Source organism: Notamacropus eugenii, chromosome X, assembly GCF_028372415.1.
Source record: "Notamacropus eugenii isolate mMacEug1 chromosome X, mMacEug1.pri_v2, whole genome shotgun sequence".
Classification (NCBI taxonomy): domain Eukaryota; kingdom Metazoa; phylum Chordata; class Mammalia; order Diprotodontia; family Macropodidae; genus Notamacropus; species Notamacropus eugenii.
Genome location: NC_092879.1, coordinates 51,611,129 through 51,631,988, shown reverse-complemented (window position 1 = coordinate 51,631,988; position 20,860 = coordinate 51,611,129). Strand labels below are relative to the sequence as shown.

At 47.3% G+C, this 20,860-nt stretch overlaps 1 protein-coding gene across 3 annotated transcripts; it reads right to left on the bottom strand.

The window, feature by feature from the left end:
- Positions 1–821: 821 nt before the first annotated feature.
- UTP14A (UTP14A small subunit processome component) lies at positions 822–20,626 on the bottom strand. Of its 3 annotated transcripts, none has more exons than XM_072626754.1 (15): positions 20,301–20,626; positions 18,749–18,827; positions 17,483–17,553; positions 16,864–16,928; positions 15,536–15,678; positions 14,388–14,543; positions 10,198–10,317; positions 9,960–10,054; positions 8,884–9,007; positions 8,723–8,800; positions 7,669–8,035; positions 5,287–5,699; positions 3,227–3,420; positions 2,855–2,954; positions 822–1,192 (listed from the first exon to the last, which is right to left on the bottom strand). In XM_072626754.1, exons 1-15 carry the CDS (start codon positions 20,324–20,326, stop codon positions 926–928), a joined length of 2,298 nt encoding a protein of 765 aa, XP_072482855.1. In that variant the 5' UTR covers positions 20,327–20,626; the 3' UTR covers positions 822–925. The 3 variants fall into 3 exon arrangements, with proteins under 3 accessions (XP_072482855.1, XP_072482856.1, XP_072482857.1); XM_072626755.1 differs by having other exon boundaries at positions 18,749–18,824; positions 20,301–20,617; XM_072626756.1 differs by lacking the exon at positions 2,855–2,954 and having other exon boundaries at positions 20,301–20,620.
- Between the last annotated feature and the right edge of the window lie 234 nt (positions 20,627–20,860).

The following is a 20,860-nucleotide window of genomic DNA, read 5'->3' as shown; positions in this document are numbered from 1 at the left end:
TGTTCTGTGCCTGGCCAAAGTGGTCCCCGCAAAAAGGCAGGTTTCCCTTTGCTAGCTCTGGAGAGAATGTTCCCGGATCACACAATTCCAGGAATAGCCTCATCCTTTGGGGGCAGTCACTTCACACATTTCCATGAGTGTGGAAGAACAATTGGACAAGAAAACCCCAAATTCCTCTAAAATCAGACTAAAAACTTTAGTGGAATGGGAGGAATCGGTGCCAAGTATCTGATCCTGAGTCTAGCCCTCACTGTCTCACTTGGGGCAGAGTCCTAGAACATTAGGGCTCAAAGTCCTTATGGATCATCTGATCAGGGGATGACTTGTTTTTTGGGTGTTATGGGCCCCTTTAGCATTCTGGTGAAGCCCATGGATCCCTTCTCAAAATGTTTACAAAACGTGCCAGATCTATAGGAAACCAGTCATACTGAAGTACATTTTCCCCCATCCATATTCACAAAGACCCCAGTTAGGAACCCCTGATGCAATTGGACCCTCTCATTTTCCAATGGATTGCCTGAAATCCAAGGGGGAAGAGAACTGTCCAAAATTAGTTAATGGCAGAGAAGCCATCTATCCTACAGGGATGCTTTTTCTCCTCCTTTTCCCCCTCCCCCAGTAAGAGTTACAGAGAATGGTTGTGAAAATGCTGTCCAGATGGATGGGAAGTATTAAATCTGTTTTGCACTCTGGATTTTTCTTGCCCAACTTGATCCCCATTAGGCCACCAGTACATGAGCAGGAGTTGGGAGACCTTTGGCAGGTCTGTTTGATGGTAAAGGGAGAAGGGAGGAGCCTGGAGAATGACCCAGTACACTGAGTTCCATTATATGGAAGGTTTATTTTACTTCCAGGAGTCACAATGACCACCCCAGGCATGTTTCCCAGAACCAAGTTCTCCTGGACCTGGGGCCATCCAAAGGACTTAAAGGGCTTCCTTTGGCCTTCTCCTCCTATGGTGGGCATGCTGTTGTTGTCCTGTCTTCTGCAGGGTTGGAGGGCCCAAGTGGGAAGGGGAGAACTCAACATCCTTCTCCTTTATGGGCTCAATGATGTGACCAGGCTTGGTCACCACTCGGGGAGCGGTCAGCTTCTGGAAGGCCCTCTGTGTGTTCCATGTGGTGCCCACTGGCGTCTTGATGGTCTCTTCAAACTGATATTGGTGGGTGAATGGGAATGGAAGCACATTTACCTGCAGGAAAGGGGAAAGGACCTGAGGCATGGGGCCCATGGCTCTAGGTTGTGTCAACAGGGTGTGAAGCTGGAGAGGGAACAGTTGCCATGTGGCATTTTGGCAACACTGTGGGTCATGCGAGGTATGAGATACAGGGAAAGGCCCCACATCAGGATTCTATAGCAGAGAGGCAGTGTGGTGTAACGGAAAGGGCCTTGGATTTGGGGGCAAAGGACCTGCATTCAAATCCCAGTTTTCTTGCTAATTTGCCTGCGCAGTCTGGACAAGCCCTTTTTTTTGGACTCAGTTTCTTCATCTGTAAAATGAGGTGTTGGATTTTCAATCTATGATCTTGTGAGTGGCTGGCAGACAGAACACTTGATTCAAAGCTAGGAGACCTGGGTTTCAATCTTGGCTCTGACACTAGGTATGGGCCCTTGAGAATACCCAACTCCAATCTAACCTCTTTTCAGAAGCCTTCTTGGGTGCCCTTGACAGGACTTCCCCGTCTTAGTCCTGACATAGCACTTTGCTTATGCTTCTCTAAAGTGTGCCCAAGGAAAACCGAACAAGAGAGAGGGGAGAGGGGAGAGAGGAGAGGGAAGGAAGGGGGGAGAAAGAGAGGGGGAGAAAGGTAGAAGGGGAAAGAGAGAGGAGCCCAATCTATACTTTTTATCCAGGTCAAGATATAAGACCCAATCCCAAAGTACACATGTACTTTCATACTCAAGGAATCTGCAGGGTCTTTTCACCTTGAAAAATAATTGATTGCTTTGAGGAGTGTGCATGTCTGGCTTATGAAAAAATGAAAACGATTTTCTCATTCTACTGATCAGCTACAATCCTTGGGCTCAGGCTAACTCCTGCCATAAAGCACAGTTTGTAGAGATTATTCTTCCATGAATTCTCTCCATTGGGTCTGTGAACAACTCCTGTGTCTGGGATTCCTAGATTTAGAGCTGGAAGGGCCTTTAGAGGTTATCTAGTGACCCTGCCCTCCCCCACCCCATTCAATCCTCAGCATGGCCATCGAAGCCTCTCTCGGATTTTCCCATCCCTCACCTGCTCACCCCTTTCCATCTAGCCGCTCTGTGAACAAGACTGAATATTTTCCCTGGTTGGTCCCCTGTGCCAGGAATGTCCTCCCTCTTCATCTCACCTCCTGGCTTCCTTCAAGTCCCAGCTAAAATTTCACCTTCCTAGCCTTCCTTAACCTTGGGGCCTTCCCTCTGAGATTATCTCCTCTGTTTCTTGTCTGTGTATATCTGTACGCAGATGCTGGCACACTGTTTCCTCCATTAGACTCTGAGTTCCTTGGTGTTTCTTTTTATCCTCAGCACTTAGCATAGTGCCTGGCATGGACACACCCAGATACTCTGATCACAACCCCTGAGAGGTAGGTATTGTACAAAATGTTGGGGCTGAGAGAGCTTAAGTCGATCTGCTTCAGGTCACACGGCTACTATGTGCAGGATCTGAAGTCAGATCTCTGCTCACTCTGTGCCCTGTTCTCCTGACTGCATGCTGCTGGCCAGTGTACTGTCTATGGCACTGGGCCACCTCTTTATGATCTAGGCCCTACGGTGGGGGTAGAAACATTGGAGCCTACTTGTCTGAGAGGCAGCCAAGGTTTCTGTGACAGGTACAAGTCAGCAGCCTGTCCTGAAGTCACTTCCCTACCTGGTGGGCTGCTGCCTGGACATTCCGTTTCTCACTGATCACCACATTTGGCAAGCGCTTGTCTTTCCTTGGAGCAGCCTTAGGGGCTTTGATGAGAAACCTGAGCAGCAGAAAACAAGATGGCTGGTGTAAGCACCTGAACCAGCCCAGTTTAAGTATGGCCCAGAGGCTCCTGAAAGGCCCAGAGAGGGAAGAGAGGATTTGGGTCCTTCTGGCTAGTGAACCCTCTCCCTTGAGCCTCAGTATCCTTACCTGGAAAATGGTCAGAACAATGAACTGTATTTATTCCCTTCCTCCCACAGCTGCTGTGAGGAAGACACTTTGCAGACTTCAAAGGGCTCTAGAAATGTACATAAATCAGCTGGGGCTTACCGGCGTCTCTTCCTGGCACTGATCACCAGGCCCGGACCACCCCATTGTCCCCAGCCTGGCAGGCTCAGGTCAATATCTTTTGGCTTGCTTGCTTTCTCAGCCTCGCGTTTCTCCTTCTGGAAGTCGGCAATGACATCGTCCCCAGCGAAGGCCTCTTTAATTATCTGCTTTTGGGTTACCTCTTCGTCACAGTCCTGGGAGGAGACAAGAGCAAGAAGCAGATGGGAGTGCAGGTTGCCAACTGCTAAGCAGCATGGACCGCCTGGGTTCCAGGTTGTGACACTGCAGCGCCCCCTGGGGGAAGCACTGAACCACTGTCCTGTGTGCAAACTGGGTGGAGGATGGAGGAAAGGCCTGGTTCACCAGATCTGGCCTCAGTAGAGGCTACCTCCTTCCCCTCTTTCTTCTCTCTGGGAGGCTAAGGAGAGGTTAGGTGAGGGCCCAAGGGAGTCTTCCTGGTGGGAATCCGCTCCACCTCCTCTCCTTGAGCAGAACCAAAACCGTAGAGCTGGCCAGAGGTTTGCAACACTAATCCACACACCCTGGAGTCCTCAGGCCCAGGCTGGTCCTCCATTTCACTCTGCACTGGAGTCACTCCATTATCTAAAGGAAGCTTTGGCAATACACTAGCTCAGCCCAGAAACCAGAGGAGTCCTAGCTTCCTATGGATAGTGCTGTCCATGCTTCTGAGCCTCTGGCCACACTCAAACATCACACAGAACTGTCCAGGCCAAACTCTTCCTTTGACACCCAGGCAAATCCTAGGGTCACACAGTAGGCAGTAGGCAGTGGTGAAGATACAAAGGTGGGAGGGTTTATTTGGCCAATGCTGGATGACAGGATTCCAGAAGATCTTGACAGGCTGGAACACTGGGCTGACTAGAGCCTACCTTTTCAGACTTACAAACCAATCAAGTGGGCCTATTGGCTGTTTTCTAACTTCAGCTTCCCATTTCCTACCTCCATGCCTTTGCATTGGTTGCCCTCTAAGCCAGGAATGCCTTTTGATCACCTCTGCCTCTTCGAATCCCTAGCTTCCTGCAGGGGGAAGTTCAAGTACCACCCCACTTCCTCTTCCTCAAAGGATTCCACACACTTAGCTTTTGATGTTTCATCCCCCTAGGCTGAGGTTCTTAACCTTTTCCTTGTTAGGGACCCCTTGGACAGTTTGGTGAAGCCTACGGATGGGCCCCTACTCAGAATCATGTTTTTAAAGGCATAAAATAAAATAGAGAAGATTACAAAGGAAAACCATGACAATGAAAGCTACCAACATAGGAGAAAAAACTAAACAAGTTCCAGTGTCCAGGTTAAAAGCTCTTGCCCCTAGTATGCTTTCTGATGATCACTTCCTGAAGATCACTTTTTCCATATTGTCTTTAGATTCTCAACACTTAGCACAGAGGAGGAGGCACTTGGTAAATGTCTGATGGACTGGATTAGCAGAGCTCACATTTCAAGCCAGGTTTTAGAATTCTAGGGAATTGGGCAGCAGACACTGCCTCAGCCCCCTCATCCTGTAGCTGAGAGAAGTGTTCTGCTTGGCCAGTCTGGCCTCCGACTGCTGCTGCTGGTACTGTAGGTTCTGCTTGAGAGGATCTGGAGATTGGCCAGGCCTCTAAATACCCCCGCTGCCCAGCCCCCCCAGCAGTCTGGATAGTAATGCTAGGGACATAGTAACAAGACACTAGATTTCAGGTCAGAGTACCCAGAACAGAATCATAGCTGTTACCTACACTGATGACCTGGGGAACCACGGGCAAGTCACTACTTGGCTTCTCTGAAAAAGGACATTGCACTAGCTTCAGTTCTGGGGTCCCTTCCAATACCAAATCTGATTCAATAATCAGCTTGGATTAGAGGGTATCTGTGAAGCCATGGACCCACTGAATTTGAGTGAGGGGTTTGGTTTGGGATACCGCAGTTTCTCTTCCCCCCCCCCCCAAAGCCTTCATAAAGTCTCTGCCATCCCTGAACCTTAGATGAGGCCAGAACAGCCAGCAGGGCCTTTTGGCCAGCAGTGTTCTCCCCACAAGGGCCCTGGGCCCAGCCCTACTCACCTCCTCATCTACAATGGTGGGGACTGACAAAGAGGAGTTTGCCTTGTGGGTCTTCACAGCGATGACCGAGTGCAGACCAATCATGGACTCCTGTTCCATCTTGGGAGGACTCCTTTGCTTACCCTGACTACGCTGCTGCTGCCTTTCCACTCCAGGCCTAAGCTGTTTCTGCTCTTGGCTAACTTCTGCCATGCCCAGGCTCTCTAGGTCCTCCATGGTCTGTACTCTGTATGGCTTCTCATCTAGCAAGCACTGCTCCTCTCTCTGGATACTTGGTTCACTGGGGGCAGCTGGAGCTGAGCTCACAAGCTCTTTTATATCCTGTCTCATTTTCTTGGCCTTCTGGTTGATATGCTTAGAGAGGGTCCTCAGCTCAGCTAACACCTCCTCATCCTCCTCTGTCCTCGTGGGTGCTGGAAAAAGAAAATCAGCTATTAGGGAATGGAGACACAAAGGTGCCTCATCATTGAACAACAGCTAACCACCCAGGGGTGATGGGGCTTTGGTGAAACACTCTCAGAATGATTGGGGGAGTCTCCCTATGCTGGACTTCTGGGACAGTTTGCAAACCACTGCCTTGCTGTCAAGTGGTGGGCTGAGGGGCTTAGTAGTAAAATCACTTGTAGCTTTCCCCTGGATTCTATCCTCAGCCTCACCAATGACTCACTGGATAATTAGGTAGGAAAACCTACTACCATGGAGGACCCAGGGGTCAAAAAATAGGGGGTCGCTGAACAGTAGGTCATTTTAATTGATGCTCTACTGTTTACAAAGGCCAACAGAACAGATACTGTTCACTTTGAAATTGGAATCATTCCAGATTATCAAGCGGCACTTTATCATCCATTGGCTCATTCATGGAACTAGAGGCAGAATTTCCCATGATGGAGGCTGACAGCTTACTCTGTCTACTTACCAATGACATCCTAGTTTCAGAGCTTTAAGAGCTTAGAAGGGACTCCAGAGGCCATCTACCCAAAGCCTCCTATTAGAGAAAATGGAAAGTGAGGGAAAGGGGTTTGCCCAAGATCCCCCAGGAGGGATGCAAAGTGAGAGCTGGAAGGGACCATCTAGCTCAACTCTCGATTCTGGACATGAGGAAACTGGGAGCTGTTAGGCCTTGTCTTTTGGACATCTATCTATCTATCCATGGTTCACTTTGATCAGAAGGAACAATTACTTTTAGCAGGTAATAATAATAGTGAGCATTTATATAGTATTGAGGCTTGCAAAGTAAGTGTTTGTTATGTTATGTATGTCATGTGATCTTCACAACAACCTTGGGAGGTGGGTGCTATCATTATCCCCATTTTACCCATGAGGAAACTGAGGCTATAAAAGTGACTTGTGCAGGGTCACAGAACTGGGAAGTATCTGAGGCAGGATTTCCAGACCCCAAGTCCAAATAATCTACCTACAAGGCCACCTTGCTGCCTCACAGCTGGAAGGAACTCAGAGACCACATAGTGCGTGAATGAGAATTCTTTCTCCAACATCTGGACAAGCAGTTCCCCAGCCACTGCTTTCAGCACACTGGTGAAATGTGCCCCCACTTCCTCAGGTAGGCAGTTCCTTCTGCTCCGGATAGTTCTCACTGCCAGGAAGTGAGCAGGTACCTGCTTGCAGAAGGCTCGCCCTCAGAGTTCGATCTAGTTTTTTTGTTGGAGACAATTCAGCAATCCCACCCAAGCCTCCATCTCAGAAGCCAAGACTCACGTTCAGTTTGAGGAGAATGTTTTTTAAATCAAGTTCTACAGATGCCTTTCAGCATCATAATCATGTCTGGATTAAATACAATCCATCATCACCACCACAAGCCTTCCCTTGCAATAAGGAAACACAGGTAAGTGAAACCAACTGATAAAGTATCGGTGTCTCAGAGCCAAGGAAACATTCTGTGCCCATAATGTCTCATACCCTGGGAGGAACAGGGTTGAAGAAGTGCTTTTTCTCCTCTGCCTTGGGGCCAAGACCAGCCATTAGAGCAACATCGTGTTCTAGGGGAGTAATTTTAAAGCACCAGCAGTCAGATCTATCCCACTTGGAAGGGCAGGACACAGGACACAGCAGGTTTCTCCTCCTGGGAGGGCTAAAAAGCAAAGGCTGGGGTGGGTGGGAGGGGGCAGCCCATGGGAGGGGCTGTTTGGGTGATACAACCCATCCCATAAAGTTAGCACAGAGCCCACTTCTAAAGGGCTCTCTCTAGGATTTTTTACGTTGCTGCTCCTTGTGATATAAATGATGTGAGGTAAGCTTTATTGCCCCCATTTTACAGAAGAGGATACTGAGCTTGTTCTTCAGGAAATGAAGGCTTTCTCCCCCACAGGAGAGACCACTCAGAAATGATTCTTATGGCGCCAGAGAATTCTCAGGGCAGCTTACCTTTTGTTCTGTATCCCTGCTTCCGTGACCCCTGGTCAACCTTTGACCCTTTCCGAAGGGACCGCCTCTCTTCCACTTCCTGCAGCAGAGTGTCCTCCTCGGCCCCGGCCTTTTCTTCCTCCTCAGGCTCCGACTCTTCACTGGCAACAGGCTTCCTTTGGATGGGAGAGGCCTTGGGGTTGACCCCACGATTCTTCTGCATCCAGGGGTTTGGTCCGTCGATGCTGGTCTGCACATCATTCACGATGTCAGGGATGAGGTCACCATCTTCTTCAGCATCTTCATTGTGCTCACTGTCAGAGGGCACCTGAAGTTTCTGGGTCAGTTCTTTGTTCTTTGTCAACTGTTCCTGCATTGCTTTACGGGCCTGCAGGAAACACAGCAAGAGAGAGAGCCTCAATCTTAGGGTTCCCTGACCTGTTTGGACCCTTGCTCATCTCACCAGCCTCAGAAACCCAATTGTGCTAAGATATCATAGACCTGGAGTCAGGAAGCTCTGGGTTCCACTTCTGCCCCAGACTATAAGCTGTATGACCCTGGGCAAGTCACTTCACCTCTGTCAGCTTTGTTTCCTCACCTATAAATTGGGGATAATAATGCCTTAGCACCTACTTCCTGGGAAAGCTCAAATCAATGAGTTTATGTAAAGCACTCTGCAAACTCTAAAGAGCTTAGAGAAACACCAGTTATTAGAGAGCTACAAAAGTAGCAGCAGAAATGGTCTCTGCCAGTAACACAGTCACAGCTTCAGGGCTGGAAAGGACCTCATTCTTTCAGAGGAGGACAGACTTCAAGAGATAGTGGAAGATAGAAGGGCTATGGCCCATGGGATCACAATGACGACTGGGAAGGGACATGATTCAAATCCTAACTCCCAACCTCCTCCACTGGAGTTTCCAAGTGAAATGAGCTGCCTCATCTACTCCAACTGATGATACCTTGGCAGCCACCATCCCTACCCCACTAGACTCTGCTCTTATCAGTACCCTTGTACTCCCTCCCCTCCCCGACAAGTGCCCCCAACAGCTTCCTGGGCATCCTGATGCTTACTTACCTCCAGGTCATACTTGGCCATGATAGCCTTTGACTTGGCCCATTTCCCCTTGTTCTGGTGCTTGAGGCTCATTCGCTCCTGAGGGAAAGTACAGAGAGTGATGTTGATGTGGTTTGGGCTAAGTGTGCTGGGGCCCAAGAGCAGGAGGAAGAGAAGCCTACCTCCATCCTGGCCTTTTCCATTTTTTCCAGCGCTTCTAAGGCCGCAGTAGGATTGACCTTCCGCAATTCTTCAAACTGCTTGAGAACCTCCTTAGCCTTTCTTTTCTTTAGCACTTTATGAAACCTGGGGGAGAATGGTCACAAAAGGGAGGAGTCACTGTGATGGTGAAGTGAGACAGCATCCCAAGAGTCAGCTTTGGGTCCTGCCTCCCCTTCTCAAGGGGACTGTGGTCACTTTATCCCACTGCTGACAGGCCTCCAAGCCCTTACCATTGTCCTGTGGGAGGGTGTGGTGGGGGGATCAAATGAAGGGTAGCCTACTGCTTCTAGAAGACTGAGAAAGAGCCAGCCCCTAGAGAGCTTCAAGGTGGGGTGCAGAGGAGGGTGGGCTGAGGAATTCCACTAGTCTATGATACAAGGCTGGCCTCTCCTTGGGATCTGGGCAAGAGACGGTCGTTAGGCCAGGGCTACCGAGCAATGTTTTTTTCCTTTGACAAAGTAGGGAAGGCACTATCCAAATAAAACCAGAGAAGGTGCTTTTTGAGCAAAAATAAAATAAAATAAAATAAAATAATGGTAGTATTTGGTCTGGGCAGTTCAAGCGGAGTATTACCTGGCTGCAGAATCCCCTGCCCATCCACATGGCCCCTTCTACCACAGGCTTAGGTTTGGGGCTAGAGAATCTTGGTATTACTTACAAACTACTGGCCAAGTGCTTTCCCTCTCTGGACTCTCTGGAAAGTGAGTGGGGTTATATTAAAATGATTCCCAAGGTTCTTTCTAGCTCTAAATACTGAGATTCAAAAAATCACAGTCCAACTCCCTCATTTTCCAGATTTATAGAAAGGTTTATAGAAAGGAAATGATGTGCCCACATACACATATGCAGGTAAGAGACAGCAGAAGTTAGGATTGAACCCAGATCCCCTGCCTCCAAAGTCAGTGCTTCTGCTGCTGTATGGCGCTGCCTTCTGGCCAGTGGTAGCACTTTCCCTTAGGGGTTCACAGCATGGCATAAACCAGGCTGTTTCTCTCTAATGGAAAAACTCTGGCTGGGGCGCCCCAGGAGTTCTTACTTTTTGCTTTTGATTTTCTTCTCTCTTCGAGCCCTGGCCTCATAGTAGGACTGCAAGGCCCTGGCTTTCTGGAGCTCTGCTCGGCGCTGCTTGGCCTACAATGAACAACAGGGGTGGTAAGCCCAGGGCTGCTGGGCACCTCAGGGGAGAATGCGCATGCTGGAGATGCTTACCAAGGAGAGGGGAGGAAGTACGGGGAAAGGGGGGACAAAGGGGGTCATGGTAGTCAGGCACTTACCTCCTCCAGGCTCATAGCTTTCAGAGAGGCCTTTTCCACAGGTGTCAATAAAGGGTCAGTCAGAGGCTGCTTGTTCTTGTGGAGGAGGTTAAAAATTTCCCTTTCCAGGGGAGTTCTTGCCTTCATAATAGAATAGGACACAGCAAATCTGAGCAAAGTGCCCAACCTTTCCTTCCTACCTCCACCTGCTCCATGCCACTGGAGATGAGCTAGGAAGCTGGCCAAGGCTGGTTGCCCTAGGCCAAAGGTGAGCAGCAGAAGCTGGAAAACAGCCTGCTTTCTTGCTCTTCAATGCCCTGGGGGGGGGGGGGGTCCTCCTCATTCCAATTTTCAGCTACAGGAAACCATAGAGCCACCATCAAGGAGTGAATTTGGCCAACTTCCTCCAAGATCACACATGCCTCACAGATCTAGAGGGCTTTAAGGCTTAGCAAAAAGCTTTCCTCAAAGCACTTAAAAAGGGAAAGGGGGCCTGAATTCAGAGGCAAGAACATCTGGGTTTAAATCCTGACTCTGGGCAAGTCTTTGTCCTCTCAGCTTCCCTAGCTTTTCTGCTCTGTAAAACAAATGGGTTGGACTAACCAGTCTCCAAGGGTCCTCCCCAGCTTTAAAATGGATGCTCTGGAGAGATTTTTCACAACGATGAAAACTGAGGTCCACAGAGGCTCATGGCTAGTTAAGTGTCAGAGGTGAAATAGAGGTCTCCGATCACCCAAACTGGGCTCATGCTACAGCTTCTCTCCTGCCTCTTGCTCTAACGGGGATGATTCCCCTCAACACTCCAGATGACTATAAACTCGCTGCAAAATGTTCTCCATGGCCCAGAGCAAGATCCTCTCCCGCTCGCGGCCCTCCCGCCCCCTCCCCTCCCCCCATTGTTCTCCAAGCTTCAGATCAGATCTTTCCCTTTAAATTTACTTTCTAGAGAGATGTTAAGGTTAGATTTTAAGATCAGCATTCTTTACAGCTGATGGTAAAGCAGGGAAGAAAATCTGGCTAACAGCTTCCAGGCAAAACCCATTAACAAAACTTCAGAACAGCCAGCTGCTACCAATCATGTGGACGTATGTGTATGTGGTATGTGTATGTGCTGTGATGGGCTATTGTCACTCCCCAGCTCTGTATTGTTCACTTGTGATGGGATCAAACAAGAAAAACAAGGCATTTTTAGGCACACTCTCCAACTGCTGTGTTCTAGTGGGTTGTTTTTTCTTTTTTAAATTTCCTGAGCAGAAAAGGACGTTGTCTGAACAAAAATATGACCTTCATGTAATTAGCCTGTTTCCTGACAGTTCAAATTTAACCCCAGTCATTTCCTCACTCTGCCTGCAATTCCCTAAACTCCACAGTGCATTTCCCAACATGACTTGGTTCTGTATGTAGGAAACATATGGGGCTGTAATACCAGGAGCTGGACTGGAAGATCTCGAAGGTCCTTTTCAGTTTAAACTCCTAGAACTATCAGAGTCAATCCATCTGTTTTCTCTTGCAGCAGCAGCTAGGAAAGATGGCCATTGATTCACCAGGCTCAATGGACTGGCTGCAGTCTCCAATCCTCAGATATACACCGCCCTCCCCCCTTTCAATCATACACAACTTTTCTTAGTGGGAAGAGCTGATCATAATCATGATCGAAATGATAAATACCTAGGCAAATTTGGAAACAAGGCTTTTTCATCATCTACCTACAAAATGTAATTTTCTGCAGAGTAAAGGTACATGGATGGATGGCAGGGCTGAATCTTCACTGTCAAAGCTCTACAAATGGAACCTTTCCTGACACAGCTCACAATCTGCCACCTCTGTCTACCTGAGGACGGCCTTTATGAATTACTGGGACCCAAATAATTCAGCTCTGGGCTAACCTAGCTCTTGTGCACTTAGCTAGGCTGGGCCTCACTTCATTACACACAGTTCACCTATGAACCCATGCTTTTAGCATGGGAGGATTTGTCAGGGCTTGTGTTGTGCTGGCAAGGCCAAAAACACATTTCTTAAATACACCAGTGGGGTATGGAGGGAAAAGAGGCCAGATTTTGAGTGAGACAACCTGGGCTTCCATCCCACCCATCACTTACTATCTGTGTGATCTCAGTCAACACACTTTACCCCCCTAGCCTCAGGTCGTCGGAGGCAAAGATTATAAAGACAAGGGTTTCTTCCTCTGTAAAATGAGTTGGATTAGATGGCCTCTGAGAGCCTTTCCAACCTTATGACTCAAGGACCCCTCAATAGCGTGGTTCTGGAGTCATGACAAATGAAAAACTACAAAATGGTTTCTACTTATCATCTCCTTATCTTTTCAGCTTAAAAGAAAGTTAACTAAAATTCTAGAAAATAGGACCAAAGCCATAGCGCACAACTTGAAAGATTCACTACCCTTGGAGAACCGTTTGGTGTCAGTCTTTTGTCTGAACAGCTACAATGAAGAGATCAAGAGTCATCACTCCCTATTAAAGGGTCTAAGAAAGAAAGCTTGGAGGTCACCCTGGTGGCCTAAACCAGTGATGTCAAACTCAAATAGAAACAGGCGCCACAAATCTGTCCAGAAAGACCCATGTATTGGGGTCATGTATTGACTTAGTTTTAAAATGTCATCTTATTTATGTTTAACTGGATCTTTATTTATTTTGTTGAGTATTTCCCCATTACATTTTAATCTAGTTTGGCAGCACTAGCACGTGTGTGTTTGATGCCTCTGGCCTAAACCATCCTGTAGGTACTCTAAGTTTAAAATAAAAAATAACAAAACCAAACCCACAAAACCTCCAAGCTCAATGTGAATGCCTGTTATTATTTTCTTTTGTCTAATGTGTCACAATTTCCCTTCCTGAAAATGGATTTGAAGGCATAAATGCTTCCATGGTTTGTGTGGGCCATGTCTAGTACCCAGGCCCCATGTAAGTTTCTGGGGCCCATGTTATGCTCAGAGTAAGTATGGCAGCCTGCATGTTCTGTAAATAGCCACCTTTCTCTGTTGTGTAATATCCTCATTCCCTTACCAAGGGAGCATTGCAAAATGGTGATTTGTTGATTATTCCCCTTTGGCTGCAACACAAACCAACAAGAAAATTATTGCAATGAGCTGTTTTATGTTTTCTTCTCTATGCTAGCCATTCATTTGCAGATGCTCTAGAACTAGTCCCACCTTCCATCCCATGCCTCTGATAGACTAAGGACTGGCTGCTCTGCAGTTCACTGTGGTCTAGTCTTAGAGCTACCATGTCAATTTCAGTCATTTTCACTGGGTGTTCCATTGGAGATCACTTCTTTCTTTCGTTAGAGACAGGCAGCGTATTGCCTCTAACACTCTCTAGAAGAGGATACTTAACCTGTCTGAGTCTCAGTTTCTTTCTCAGTAAGATGGGAACAACAATGTCTCTGGTACGTGCCTCCTGGGGTCATTATGAGACTTGAAAGAGATAATACGTGTAGTGTTTTGCAAACTAAAACCTGCTATTTCTTGGCTGTTTTGTGAGCAAGCTTTGGGTTCTGATATGGACATGTCCCAGAGGCAGAATTCAGAATAAGGAATTCCTGCTTCCTAAGATTGCTCTGAATGTGCCTGAATTTCTCTGCCCTTGCAATACCAGAATCATAAAAAGAAAATCATATCCCTACTGCTGGGATTGGAGTAGACCAGAGAAGTCAAATTTGTCACCCAAACTACTGGGATCAGATTAAAATATCATTGGGAAATGTTTAACAAAACAGATAAGAATAAGATGCAAAATAAGTAATGTTAATTTGTGGTTTTTGAAGGCAACTGTCTGCAGAGCACCTGGAAAAATGATGGTGTGTGCAAAGAGAGAATGGAAAGGCCAGCACTAAACCTTTCCCTGACCTAGTCCCAGCATCTGTAATATGAAGAGGACAGACTTAGACTCTTGCAGCTCTAAAAAATCTCTCAAAGTTATCTTGCTTGGCTGCTGTATTAGTGATAGAATAGAGATGACCAGCACAATTCAATGCAATAGAGCACTGAGCTCACAGGGAGGGCAGTTGGAAGGACTGGATGAGATAATGGGTACAAAGCACTCTGCACCTACTGGAACACTAGAGAAATGGTAGCTATTACTGCTACTTCTCTACAATGGGATTTTGGCCAGAAGGCACCTACCATAGCCATCTTGGGCCCTGGCATCTCCCTCCCCTGATGGAAGCTTGGCTTCTCCTTGTGCCAAACATACCTTCCAGCCCCCGAGCACCTCCTCAAGAGGGGCATCTAGTACTTGCTCCTGCTCCAGAGGAAAAACTAGCTGTGCTGCTCTCCGGTTCTTCAAGACTACTGGGTCCCACTTGTCCATGTCTTGGGAGGTTTTGTTGTAGGCTGCTTCCCTGTGGATCTGAAAGACACAAGGCAGCCAAGGCCCAGAGCTCAATGTCAAAAGCCCTTCTGGATCTCATCAGACTCAGAAGGGCAGGAGTTGGCTTTTATCATGTTACCAGGACTCCAACTTCCCTTGATGTCCTGAATGTCCAGCATCTTGCCCAAAAGCCAGACAACTGAGCTCTAGAGCACGTTTTTCCTTTTGACTTAAATAGCCAGACTGTCCATGTGTTGCACTGATGTCCACAAAATCCTCTAAGACCCAGAAGAAGGGTTCTAAGGGCCCTAGATGGTTCATTCCTGAAGGATTTATGGAAATCACAGGACAAGATGTACACAGAATAAGGGGCCATAGATGAGCTGTGATCTGAACTGGCAGAATATCCACACCAATGAGATCACCAATCCACTGAGTTACTATTGGCCACCTGAAGTTTGGGGCTAGGGGGACCAGGTTCTCTGGGTAATGTCTGATTCAGGTTGGCTCTATGAAAGTATCTTCCTCCTAATGAAACTGCTGAAGCAGATGCTGAGAGCCACCACGCCCAGATAGAGAAATAGAAATGGAGCTGAAATTGAGATGGACCCTAAGTCTACCCTAGTTGGCGAGAGGCACCCAGACTGTTTGGTAACAGAATTCCCAATGATTCCATCAAAATTGATCCATCTTTACTACAAGGCCTCTAACCGTACACTTTGGTAAGGATCAAGTTAATGAAACAGGCTTCTTTAAACTGCTTCTTAGTGGCCAACCTTCCTATCTGTCAGTGGTTAAACTATACTTCACCCTGTTAGTAATATAAAATTTAGGCAAACCTGCATGCAGAAAGGTTTCTGTTCACATGGCCCATTTGATATGGAAAACACTGGGATGGCCCTGATCTGGATTCTTCTTAGTCTTTTTTACTGCCAGGGGATTTAAGATTTAGGGTTAGGGCCCTTTCTAGTTCTATCAAATTAGCCCATCTTGCTACCCCAATTCTTTCCCCTCTCTTTCAGATCACTCACCCGTTCATTCTCTTCTTTGCTAAGGGGCAACTCCACCGTCTTCTTATTTTTGATCCTCTTTAGTTGCTTCTTCACAGTGCCCAGTGCAGAGGAAGGCTTGATGGATGCCAGCAGCTCTGCGAGTTCCAGCTTCTCTTCTATCCCTGTACAAGCACCAAATTTCTTAGGAAGGAGGAAGCAGGGGGTGAAGGAGACTGCTCTTGGGATAGTGCAGTTGGGGAGGCTGGGGTAAACCCGCTCACCCGAAAGAGGCGATCAGATGAGATCGCACATGTGGAAAGCGCTTAGCACAGCACCTAGCATATAGCAGGCACTCCTTCCCATTCTTTTCACCTTAAGCCCTCGCCAGACTGAAAGCATTGCTTTTCCAAACACAGTGAACAAACTGATAGAAAACATGTTCCCATTTTAACACCTAATAAAATGCCCGTAGGCATTAGGCTTGCCCCTAATGAGGAAACAAAAACAATATTAGCTATTACTCACCTGGCCCAAACTGTTATTTGCTCTGGGTAAATAAATATATAGCTATTGAAGAGGCAGGTGCAGCCACATAGCCTAGGGTGAGATATGGTTGGGGGGGGGGGGAAGTCCAACACGAACCCCAAATCCATCCATTTTAACTTAGAAGGCATTGATTGATGGGTGGCTGTCCAAGGTGGGAGAATCTGAAAGGTGGTGGGGGTGGGGTGGAGGGGAAATATTAGTGAACTACAGATCTGAGGCAGCTAGGTGGCGCAGTGCACAGAGGGCTGAGCCGCGAGTCAGGAAGACTTGAGTTCAAACCTGGTTGCAGACACTTACTAACCGTGTGACCTTGGGCAAATCACTTCACCTATCTGCCTCAGTTTCCTCATCTGTAAGATATGGATAATAATAGCACCTACCTCCTAGGGTTGTTCTTATGAGGATCAAATGAGATAACGTATGCAAAGTGCTAGGCAAACCTGATAGTGCTACATAAATACCACCTATTATTACTGTTAGCAGTGGCCATCTCATCTCCCTACAGTTACTCTGTCCCTCAATCTCCACACGTCCTTTCAAGGCTTCTCATCTTGCTGTCTGCCCCTTCCCTCCTCCTGAAGGAAACCTCTGAAGGTTTCCTCTGAAAGGTCAAACCTCGGAAGGAAACCTTGTCCTTGGCACAAGGTAGCTGTTGAAGAAGCAAGAATGTGGAAGTGTTTGCTGTCTACCTACACGCTCTCAAGTGAGAGTTAACAGTGAGTCAACAACCAGGGTTGCAAATGATGAGTCTGGGCAGCCTGGGCTGCTGTATGTCCATGATTGCAGAGGCAGACACACCTCTGGCTCTCCTGCTGACTTACCTTCGATGCTGAAATTGAACTCTGACACCTGCAGACTGGCCTCTGACCGCTCAGCCAGTCTCTGCCTGAAATGATACAGAAGATGAATGGGAATAGGAAAATGGATTCACAATGCCAACTAGAGGCTCACTGAGTAATAAAGCAATCGGGAATTTTTGACTTTTAGACCTCCAATCCTTGTAAGCTTTGCATTTAGCCTGATATCCTAAGAAGGACTGGAGGAAGCCCGGAGCCTAGGCCCACTGTTATATCTGAAGAATGACTGGAGGAGTCTTAAGGAAGTGAGGTGCAGTGGAAAGAGTACTGAATTTGTAGTAGGAGGCCCTGGGTCCAAATTGTGGCACCATTACCTGCCTAAACACAAGGACCATCTTGGTTAAGTCAATGACCCCCTCTGGTTTTCAGATTGCTTCTTCAGAAACTGACAGATCAGACTAAAGCAGTGCTTCTTTAACTGTAGGCCTTGACCCTGTATGGGGTAGAAGAAGCACTAAAGGGGTCACAGGTGGAAAAATTTTAAGAAGCCTTGGACTAGATGACTTTGAGGGTCCCTTAAAAGCTCTCAACGAAGGCCCTTATCAACTTAACTCAAGTTCATCTAGTAACACGTGCACGTTACCTGTTCTTTCCATCCAGGCCACCAATGGTCTCCAGGAGCTTTTGATGTTTCCTCTCTCCATCACTGTCCTCCTTCAGACAGAAAAAGACACAAAGAGTTACTACTCAGTCCAGAGGGAAGTGATGCTTGAGCTAATATGGGAACAGGGTATGTATGAGTGAGCCCTCAATCTGTGTAATGATTGCAAGGCATGGGTAAGCAGATGGGGAATGATGTGTAGGTATCTCAACATAAACAAAAAGGTCAGTTTTTAAGACTGCACAAAGAGAGATCAATGAGTAAGGTTGGTAGGAATTACTGCCAAGTTACCCATCCAAAGGAAGGACCATGAAACTCTAATATCTGCTGGGATGTTCCACGTCTCTGTCTTACCTCTGCTTTGGGAGGAAAGGTGATATGTGACTATAAGGCATCATTACGTAACAACATGTACTGGCATGTACCACAACTCACATAGCTCTTGGGGTTAACTTCCAGCTGTGCTACTTACTAAGGGTATGACCGTGGGCAAGTCCTCTCCCCTCTGGGACCCCCAGATTCCTCATCCGTCAAATTAGGGTGATAGCCTACATGACCTCTAAGGTCCCTTCCAATTCTAAATCCTATGGTCCAAGATGGCCTGTCCTAGGAAAAAAAAACTCCATATCACCAATATAGTGTTCTGTGACATTTCAGTTTTCCTGGAAGAAATGATTATTTTAATCATCTGCTTCAAAGTTAAGGATGGTAAGGGATTTGGAAATGATTACATTTGTTAGGGATCCAGCAAGCACCTTTTAGTCAGAGGATCATGGCAGACTGCAGAAACTGAAGTTGAGGGAATAGGGAAATTCCGTAATGAGCAGGAATATGAATCTTGCTTCGCTTCCCTGACCCCGACTCAACTTCAAGTTCTTGAGGGCAGGAAGGAAGTCTTATGCTTCTTTATACTCTACATAATGCCCAAACCATATTAGGTCCTCCATAAATATTTACTGATTTGATTTGATAGACAGGGGAAAAGTCCAATTACTTACTGGTTCTTTGCTTGACTGTTTCAGGAATTTATTACTCAACTTTAGGGAGGAATGCAGAGGCACCTCTGGGGATTGGGTCCATAAGGTGGGAGGATGGGTGACTTACCAGTGCCATGATTTCTACAAGGACAACTTGGCTTCACAAGGGCATAAAGAATAAGATGCAAGTCGGGACTCATAAGTAAGATTATCCCCACGGCACCTTTGCACTGGAGTTTTCTCAAGTCTTGATTTGGTAGTGGTCACTTACCTCATCTTCACTGGCACTTAGTGGGTAGTCTTTAAGTAAATCCACTACTTCTTCCTGTTGGCTCAATGCCAGAAGGCTGCTGGTAGAAGACAACAGAGAACTGTCACTACCTGTAACATCCCTCTTTCCTCAAACACATTCCAATTCAACAAAATTGCCTCCTCAAAAGAGTCTGGAAGACTGAACAAAACTTGGGAAATCTGTAAAAACCAAATACCACCTAGAAGAGCGGGGGAACAAGCAGGAGGATAATACAATTGTGTGACTACACTTTTGGGTTTTAGTTCCATCCCTCTGTCCTATACTTCCTAGTCCTTCCAGGACATTTTCTCAGGCTGCAGGCAAAAAAAATGGGGACAAGTAGTCAACATCATTAGGTATATTTATGGATATACCCTAACTTTACCAATAAACTAGGAACTCTTCAAGATTGGAAACCTCTTTTTCCATTGAACCTTTGGATAGCATGCTCTATGAACTGAGGTTATTCAAAATATTTTGGCAAGTGACTGGTATTTTATCAGCTATTCCAAGGGAAAGAAAGTAATGGTGTGGAAGAGAGGTGAGTAAGCCACAACTCACAGTGTCTGTCATGGCTAAGATATAGGCTGTATATATATAGTAACAAAGTATTGCTTTTTATAAGAAACAGTTTACTATTGCAGAAAAGGGCACTGGATCTGGAACCAGAAGACCTGGGCTGAATTGATGCCTCTGCCACTTACAAGCCCTGTGACTTTGGGCAAGTCATTTCACCTCTGTGGGCCTCAGTTTCCTCATTGGTAAAATGAGGGAGTTGAACCAAAAGATCTCTAAGGTTTCTTTCAGTTCTAGATCCTATGACCTCATGTATAATATGACATGTAAAGTGACATCATATAGACAACTGCAAAATAACATATATCATATAAAACAGGGATATTAAATGTTGAAGAGAGCCAGTGGGAAAAAAGGATTGTATGTGTATAGCATCTGGCACATAGTAGTTGCATAATAAATGTTTTCTAATGGCTGACTGAGGGAGGGACGATAACTTATTCAACAGACATTATTATTAGGTACCTACGATTGCAGAGCACTGTTGTGCTCACACTGGCAGAGTCGGGGGGAGGGGAGGAATACAAAGTTTAGATAAGACAGAACCCCTGGTCCCACTGAACTCACAGGCAAGCATGTGGTAAAGGCAAGAAGACAGAGAACGTTAGAAAGTGCTCGAGACAAGTAAAAACAAGCTGCTATACTAACGGAGGGAAGGAAGAGAGATCGGAAGCCTTCTGGAGGTGGGGAATAATTGGGCGGTTAGAACAGCACGGTAGAAAGGGAGCAGAGGGAAGGGGCCCAACCGTGGAAGAGAGGGAAACACGCGGGTTCAGAACCCCAGGGTGGAACAAGGGAAGAGCAACCGTGATCGGAACAAATGGCAGGAAGTGTGGGAGAAGGCCCCCGGAAGCTCCTGCACCCTCTCCGGAAGGGAAGCCCATTCCCCGATCGAGCGCACACTCGGCCCCCTCGACCCCTGCCCCGGGCAGCCTAAGCCCAGCCTCCGTCTCACCTCTTTTCAGGGACTTTCCTGTTCATGTCGGCAAGGAGCTGGTATCCTCACGTGGGCCCAAGTCGGAAGTCCAGGCAACGCTACTTCCGGGCCGGGGCAGCGAGCGCTTCCGCTTCCGGTCCCGCCTCTAAAGCGCGTCACTTCCGCTCCCGAGAGCGGGCGAAGGCTGGAGTAAAAAAGCCTGGCTGTCTCTGGGCGCGCTGCGGGTTCGGGGGCTTTGAGGCCTCCTGGACATTCCCTCTGACTCCCTCCTCTGACCCCTATTTTTCCTCTGTCAGTGTCGCTTCGAGATCCTCCCGCATCGTGGCTTCCGGCGAGCCGGAGGCGGGGCTAGCCGCGCTACTTACGCACTCACTGACGACAGAGCATCCCTTTTAGCTGCATTGACGTGTCGTGTTGACGTATGACCTACCACGACCGAGATCTTGGTAGTTCTTGGGAGAAACCGGGAGAGAGAGCTCATAGTCTAGGTAGGGATGCAAGGCACACCCCCGCAAGGCGGCCCCAGTTTTGATGCTGGAGTACGTGGTCAGTTTCCTCCTCTGAAGTCCCTTCCAATT